Genomic DNA, 7,670 nt, shown 5'->3' with positions numbered 1-7,670 from the left:
CCGAGAGGACTCGCTCACTCACAGCCCTTTACATCCCTCTTTTTTTGTTTTTTTTTTAAGTTTATTTATTTTGTGAGAGAGCGAGTGAGGGAGGGGCAAAGAGAGAGGGAGACAGAGAATCCCAGCGCAGAGCCCGATGCGGGGCTTGAACCCACGAAACGTGAGATCGTGACCTGAACCGACACGAATCGGCCGCTCAGCAGACTGAGCCCCCGCCCCGGGCACCTGTCCCATCCTTCATTTTAAGCAAATCTTTAGGTCTGCCCTGAAGCCCTCAGGGTCTATCCACCCAGCTCTGGCCCAGTCCCTTTGCTGCTGTGGTGGCCTCTCCAGAGGCGGAGGGGTGGCAGTGGCCAAGGTCCAGGACCACCAGCAGTCACCCTGCCACAGCCTGGGACACAGTGCCCTTTGTTCTGGCCCCTCCGCCCCCCCCACCCCCACCCCTCGGTCCCAGGCTCTCTGACCTGGATTAGCCTGATCCAGGGGAAAGCCTCGGAGGCCCCTCCTGGAATGTGGTCTGGGGGTGGGGGGCAGGCGAGGCGCTGAGGTGAGTAGGGCTGGCGGGGTCTCTCCAGGGCAGGGCTGCGCCCCCAGCACCAGTAGGATCCTCCTCTCCCATCACCACCAGAGCAGGGCTCTGTGTGTCCTCTGCCCCGTGGAGGGGCCTCATTATCTCTCTAGCTCTGCTGGGAGGGCCTGAGACAGGGACCCCCACCGTGGGGTCCAGCCTGGCCCTGTGCTGCGGTCACTGCCCCGTCCCTTCTCCCTTTCCAGGCAAAAGCCTCTTAGCGGGGTGGGGGTGGGGAACACTCTAAGCTCCAGGCCTGAGGGAGTGAGCCGTGGGTGAGTCTGGCCAGTGGCTGATCTGTAGACAAGCCTGGGGGGGGGGGGTCTTCGGCTGTGCGCCCCCCTCAGGCTAGGCTTCAAGGGGGAACCGGGGTGGGGGGGGCAACCCCTCCCGGAAGGCCTCAGGAGATGTGAGGCTGGACGCCCAAACCCACAGGACGGCTCAGGTGAGTGTGGGGCGAGGGCTGCCAGGACCACCCCCTTGTCCTGGCCTCCAAGTGGCTGCGGCCACGGTGAGGGGACAACAGGCAGGAAAAGTCAGGACCCCGTCCTGGTGAGAGAGGGTCACAGTCCCAGATTCCCACGGGTATCTTGGTGTTCCCCAGTGCCGGGAAGGAGACCCCACATGCAGAGGGGCGGTGGGAGGGAAGGAGGCTTCTGCCCAGCTGTGGGCTGGTTCCCCCCTACTGGGGAGGCCTACCAGCCTCGTCTGTTACGGGGGTGCATGAGGCTGCTGTGTGGACCCCTGGGTGGAGAGCCAAGAGTGTGAGAGGCCTTAGAGCTGTTTTCTGCTTGTGTAGGGTTGGGGAGGGGGGGTGCGGGGGGGGGGGCAGGCTGCTAGGGATTTGGAGAGCAGAAGCTTTCTTTCTTGGTGCCCCCTCAGAGGTCCCTATCTGCCCAGTGGAACCAGAGATCTGATCACCACCCCCCCCCCCGCCCCGCCCCGGCACCAAGACTCCTGGTTGGCCTGGGATAATCCATCACCCATCGTACAGGTGGCAAAACTGAGGCTCAGCGAGGGAAGGGGAACTGCCCAAGTCAGAGCAAATCCCTGGCTAAGCCGGGGTGAACCGGAACTCGGCTCCCTTGCTCCTGAAGCAAGGCTGATGTTCTTACATGTTCTTGGGTTTTTCTTTTCTTCTTTTTTTCCCCTAAATGACAATAGTCATTTCTGATCATTGAGAAAAATTAGGAACATACGGCAAGGCCAAGGAAGAAAATAAGCCCCACCCACTTTGCAGCTGGCACCTGCTTCTCTGTCCCACACGTGGGGTTGGTCCCTCTGTGCTGAGACCCTCACACCTGCACACTGGGGACACTGGGGATTCCCAAGCACATGGGGCACACGCTGGCCGCCCAGCTCTCCCATTCACCAGCACCCCCTCTCCTGCCACCACCAGGTCCCTGGGCAAGGAGTCTTCCAGAGGGAGTCTTCCTGAAGTTCAGGCTCAGGTGGGAGCGATTCCATTACCGCCCCCCCCCCTTCATCTTTCATGGGCCCCTTGGAGGAGGGGAGACTTGGGGCGAGGTTTTGCCTGGGTTTCCCTTCTTGGCTCATTCCCTGAGCAGGGGTAGCCCCGTGCCTCGGTTTCCCCCACGCTGGGTCTCCATCCCCCTTTCTGGCCTGGGCTACAGACCTTCGCTGCTCCCTCTCGTCCCCCTCCGCCAGCAGAGGCAGCCGCGATGGGCGCTGGCGGCCCCCGGCGGGGCGCGGGCCCCCCAGACGGCGGCTGGGGCTGGGCGGTGCTGGGCGCCTGCTTCGTGATCACCGGTTTCGCCTACGGCTTCCCCAAGGCGGTGAGCGTCTTCTTCCGCGCCCTTATGCGCGACTTCGGCGCGGGCTACAGCGACACGGCCTGGGTGTCCTCCATCATGCTCGCCATGCTCTACGGCACGGGTCAGCGCCCCCTCGCGGGTCCCTCCCCCAACCCCGGGCCCAGGATTGAGAGCAGGGATCAGGGACTAGGAGACACTGACCCCGTGAGCCTTCCCCAGACCCCTCGGGGGAGGGCGCGGGAACCACTTTCTTCCTGTGAACACTGGCACCAGAGAGAGGGGACGAAAGGGCAGGAAAGGAACAGTGGCTCGAGGAACAGCCCACACACCTGGCAAGCTTGGCCAGCCGGCAGGACCCCTCTAGTTCTGCCAAAACACCTGTGCCCACCTATGTTACAGGTGGGGAAATCGTTCTAAATAAGATTCCGGCTCCCCGCCCCCCTGAGCCCTAACCACCTGTTGCGGTGGGGGAAATGCTGGCGTTATCCTGACCAAGCCTCGAGGAAAAGAGGAGGCTTTCCTCTTTCTTCTGGAAAGAGCCTGGGCAGCCCAAGGGGCGATTCCAGCTGTGCAGATAAAAAAAAAAAAAAAAAAAAGGGAATGGGGTCCACCTCTTCTGCTTGGGGTTTCCTCTTCTCAGGAGGACTGAGGATGGATGGGGGCTCTGGACCAAGACGGGTCCCTCCCGTGAGTCCTCGGCCGGCCGCTGTCTCCTTGGTCTGGCCCAGCCAAGCAGTGTGACCTTGGCCGGACGCTGCCCTCTCTGAACCGCTGGTGACCTTATCCCTTTGAGCCATTTTCTGGGGCCGGGAGGTGCAAAGCCCGGAGTGTCCACGGGGAAAGGAGGTTAGTCCAACCCGAGCGGTGACCGTGCCCGGCCCACAGGTCCGGTCTCCAGCATCCTCGTGACCCGCTTTGGCTGTCGCCCGGTGATGCTGGTGGGTGGGCTATTGGCCTCGGCGGGCATGGTGCTAGCATCCTTCGCCACGCGCCTCCTGGAGCTATACCTGACGGCTGGGGTGCTCACAGGTGAGGGCGGCCACTGCTCACCTCCCCTACGCGGACGGGGCCCGGCCGTGAGGTGGGGAGGGGGGGGGGGTCGGGAGTCCTTGTGGCAATGCCTTCTGTCCTCAGTTTCCCCTCCAAAGGCGGTCCTCGACGTCCCTCGGCTCAGTTTCCCCCGGGGGTCTGCCTGCCCCGTCGGGGCCTCCCCCTCCCCCCCTCCCTCCTGCCCGGGGCTGGGGTGGGGGCGCCCTCGGGGACCCCGGCACAGCGCCGCCTCGTCCCGCAGGCCTGGGCCTGGCCCTCAACTTCCAGCCGTCGCTCATCATGCTGGGGCTGTACTTCGAGCGGCGGCGGCCCCTAGCCAACGGGCTGGCGGCGGCGGGCAGCCCCGTGTTCCTGTCGGCGCTGTCGCCGCTCGGCCAACAGCTGCTCGAGCACTTCGGCTGGCGCGGCGGATTCTTGCTGCTCGGCGGCCTCCTGCTGCACTGCTGCGCTTGCGGCGCCGTCATGCGGCCGCCGCCGGGACCCGGCCCGCGGCCGCGCGGGGACAGCGCGGAGGACGCTCCCGGGGAGGCGGAAGCGGACCGCGCCGGGCTGCGCCTGCGCGAGGCGCCCCCTGGCGGCCGGACCCGCCGCCGCCTGCTGGACGTGGCCGTGTGCGCCGACCGCGCCTTCGGGGTGTACGCCATCACCAAGTTCCTGATGGCCCTCGGCCTCTTCGTGCCCGCCATCCTGTTGGTGAACTACGCCAAGGACGCGGGCGTGCCGGACGCCGACGCCGCCTTCCTGCTGTCCATCGTGGGCTTCGTAGACATCGTGGCGCGGCCAGCGTGCGGCGCCCTGGCGGGCCTGGCGCGCTTACGACCTCACGTCGCCTACCTCTTCAGCCTGGCCCTGATGGCCAATGGCCTCACGGACCTGAGCAGCGCGCGCGCGCGCTCCTACGGCGCCCTTGTCGCCTTCTGCGTCGCCTTCGGCCTCTCGTACGGCATGGTGGGAGCGCTGCAGTTCGAGGTGCTCATGGCAGCCGTGGGGTCGCACCGCTTTCCCAGTGCTCTGGGCCTGGTGCTGCTCGTCGAGGCCGTGGCTGTGCTCATTGGACCCCCCTCTGCCGGTGCGCCCCTCGGGAGGAGGGGGTGACGGGCTAATGTCTCTAGATGGAAGAAAGCGTCCTCTCTGTCCCAGATGGAGCTTCCAGGGATGAAAGGAAGAGACCCATTGGCCGAGACAGCCTGGGGGTGGGGTCGGGGGTGGGGCTGCCCGTGGCCAATTAACCCCTCCTCCAAGCCAGTACTACCAGCCCTGGGTGGGGACGGAGAGGCCAAGAAGGCCCAGGAAGAGCCCTCCGTCGACGGCTGCTGACCCGCTGGGTCATCTCAAGCGTTGGCACAAAGGCCTTGTGAAGTGCAAATGCTTATTCTCCTTTCGCAGATGGGGGGAACTGAGGCACAGAGATCTAGTACAGGTGCAGTCCCCAAACTGAGCAGAGCCCTGCCCAGTGCTAGACGCCCTTAGTTTGGAACACTGCCTCCGAGTGCTTTAGCGTCCCCAGCCTCTAAGGGTGACCAGGATAGGGACATAGGGACGGTGTGTTTGAGGAACCAGCCGTGAGACCAGGAGCAGAGTGGGGGTGCTCAGTGTGCACATGGAGTGGTGACCCAGGGGCCCAGGGAGGAGTTCCCTCCTCATCTGTCCAGCAGGCCACGGCCAGGCCCTGCCCTTGCTTGGTGCAGCTGCTGTGCCCCGACACGATCTGGGCCTTCCGCTGTGCGTGCCCCCTGGGCACAATTGCCTCTTGGAAATTGCCATGATGAGAGGCCAGGAAAGGATTCTTGCAGAGGCTGGCATGAAGGCAGCCTCACAGAGCAGGGTAGACCCCCACAGGAGAGGACACAGGACAGCATAGGGCACGCACGTTTAGGGGACAGTGTTCCTAAACTGTGAGGCAGGAATTGAGCTTGGGAAGGGGCGGGGCGGTGGCTATTAGGGTTCTCCAGGGTTGGCAGGTGGTCCCTGAGACAGCAGGGGGCCTGCCTGTGAGCAGCGCTGAGGTCAGGCTGCGGGACGGAGGGGAGCCACCTTTGCTGGGACCCAGGCTGCCCCTGAGGTGGAGTGAGCTGCCCCTCCTTCCGGGGCTGGGCTGGCCAAGTGGCCTCATCCAGCTCTGTCATCTAACCCAGGTGAGGGTGGCCTCCAAGCCCCCCACCCGCAGCCACCACCCCCACCCCCACCCACCACCTGCAGAGGCTCAGGGAGCCCTCTTCCATTTTCTCATGTGACCTGGGTTGGGGGTTAGAGCTAACAGGGAGTGAGACTGAAGGACACTGCAGGGCCAAGTGTGGGAGGGGCAGGGACAGGACTGGCGGCTGGCTGGGCAGGGCAGGAAGGCAAGTTTGGGAGTGGTGCTCAAAGGGACTCAGGTAGGCAGCCGGCCTGGGTGGGGGACACAAGGAAGCCTCCCCGAGGCCACAGAGCTGTAGACCAAGAGATCACAGCCTGGGGAGGTCAGCCACAAAAGTGCCGAGAGAGGACGGAGCCCACAGAGTCTAGGGAAGCTCAGTCGAGGGAACCGGGGCCTCCTGGCAGAGGCAGGAGGGGGCTCGGGAGGGAGCTGGAGGGCAAGCTGGGCCAGGCCCCTGGAGTTGGGTGGAAAGAGCAAGAGTTGGGGACCCCCAGGAGGGCGAGGCTAAGCGCAGTGTCCCCTCCCTGCTCCTTAGCTGGGCAAGTCACAGGGAACGTGCGGGGCTTGGATCTGGGGGTGGAGGGGGTGCCCTGTAAACTGAAAGGTGCTGCCTCCCCAAAGAGTCCACACGACTTAAGAAATTGAGGGAGGCCCCAGGAGGTGGTGACGTCTTTAAGGTCTCAGATGGCAAAACCCGGGTGGTGTTTTGCGTCTGTAAAACAGGAACAAAGACCGGGGTGGGTGTCTGCGTCCCTCAGATGTAAACCCACCAACTCCAGGGAGGGCACTGCCCTTTATCTGAGGTTGTAGGCAAGGGCAGTGGGTGGAGTCCCCCCCCTTCTCCCCCTCCGGCAGACCCTTACCTCCCCTTCCCTGCCCCCCAGGCCGCCTGGTGGACGCCCTGAAGAACTACGAGATCATCTTCTACCTGGCCGGCTCTGAGGTGGCCCTGGCTGGGATCTTCATGGCTGTGGCCACCAAGTGTTGCCTGCGCCGCTCTAAGGACACCCCGCCCAGCCAAGGCGCCCAGGGCGGGGCCAGCGACACTGAGGACGCTGAGGCCCAAGAGGACGCTGAGGCCCTGCCCGCCGGCGCTGAGGAGCCCGGCAGCCTCCAGGCCCTGGAGGCGCCAAGCCCCGGGGCTGGGCCGGGGGAACCAAAGGCGGAGGCAGAGCCGGGCGTGGACCCCGAGTCTGTATAGCTTGGGGGGGCACTAGGCGAGGTGGCTGGTGACTTTGGGAACGGGGCCGACCCTCTCAGAGCCCTGGCTGTCCCGAGGGGGCCTGGAGCACTTCAGGCTGCTCTGCAGAGGTCGCCCCTGGGGCCCTGGGTGGGCCGCCTCCCTCGTCTGCCCAGCAGGCCGCGGCCAGGCCCTGCCCTCGCTCGGTGGAGCAGCTGTGCACCACCAGGGGCCGGGCCTGCATGAAACTCAAGTGCATAAAGCTCCGCTGCGAGACCGAGTCCTGTTCCTGCGTCTTGGCGGCTCTGGCTGCCCCCCCACCCCACCGGGGGTCGGGGTGGGGGGTGGTGGTCGGAAGGAGCCCGGGAGGCTCTGCTCAGGGCCCTCTGACCTGGAAGCTGTTGGGGGAGGAAGTGGCAGAGAGGGGGAAGTGTGGGGCGTGGAGGGGGAGAGGTTCTCAGACTTCGGGGCACTAGAGGTCTCTCTTGCACTTTGACTTTTGACCTCTTGCACTTGATCCAAGTGCGGGGAGCCCTCCCGCAAACCTGACACCACTTTCTCTGCTTCTCTCCCTCCCAGTCGTGGGTGTGGGGACCAGGCCCAAGCGTGGGAAGGAAGAGCCTTCCCCCCACAGACCTGGACTATCCAGCCAGGGGCTCCAGAGAGCCCATCCTCCCAGTGACCCCCCCCGCCCCCACCCTCCCTGTTGGTCTCATTTTCCATCCAGGCCCGACACAGGATGTGGGGAGCCCTCCAGGTGCCTGGCTGGCTCACACAGGTCTGAGGTTCCCCCTGAGTCACTGGAGCAGGGACTACGTTTGATCTAACACTCACGGCGCCCAGACTGTGCCAGGCACTAAGTCCTTTCCAGGCGTCACCTCCTCGGATGCTCAAAATAGCCCACTAAGGCAGGGACCGTTATTGGCCACAATCACAGACAGGGAAACCGAGGCACAGAGA

The 7,670-nt window shown here is 64.7% G+C and overlaps 1 protein-coding gene across 1 annotated transcript; it reads left to right on the top strand.

Annotated features, from left to right (window-relative positions):
• The first annotated feature begins 178 nt into the window (after positions 1 to 178).
• SLC16A8 (solute carrier family 16 member 8) lies at positions 179 to 6,984 on the top strand. Its single transcript, XM_019835547.3, has 6 exons — positions 179 to 1,013; positions 1,968 to 2,019; positions 2,237 to 2,464; positions 3,229 to 3,372; positions 3,635 to 4,462; positions 6,415 to 6,984. Exons 3-6 carry the CDS (start codon positions 2,251 to 2,253, stop codon positions 6,729 to 6,731), a joined length of 1,503 nt encoding a protein of 500 aa, XP_019691106.3. The 5' UTR covers positions 179 to 1,013; positions 1,968 to 2,019; positions 2,237 to 2,250; the 3' UTR covers positions 6,732 to 6,984.
• The last annotated feature ends 686 nt before the right edge of the window (positions 6,985 to 7,670 follow it).

This window comes from Felis catus, chromosome B4 (assembly GCF_018350175.1).
Source record: "Felis catus isolate Fca126 chromosome B4, F.catus_Fca126_mat1.0, whole genome shotgun sequence".
Lineage (NCBI taxonomy): Eukaryota > Metazoa > Chordata > Mammalia > Carnivora > Felidae > Felis > Felis catus.
This window is presented reverse-complemented; position numbering and strand designations above follow the sequence as displayed.

Bases quoted from the DNA above. Each gene is read 5' to 3' on its own strand.
- SLC16A8 (XM_019835547.3), top strand. From the start codon at position 2,251: ATGGGCGCTGGCGGCCCCCGGCGGGGCGCGGGCCCCCCAGACGGCGGC. The intron at 3,373-3,634 runs GTGAGGGCGGCC...CTCGTCCCGCAG, and splicing joins GACGGCTGGGGTGCTCACAG to GCCTGGGCCTGGCCCTCAAC. The intron at 4,463-6,414 runs GTGCGCCCCTCG...CCTGCCCCCCAG, and splicing joins CATTGGACCCCCCTCTGCCG to GCCGCCTGGTGGACGCCCTG.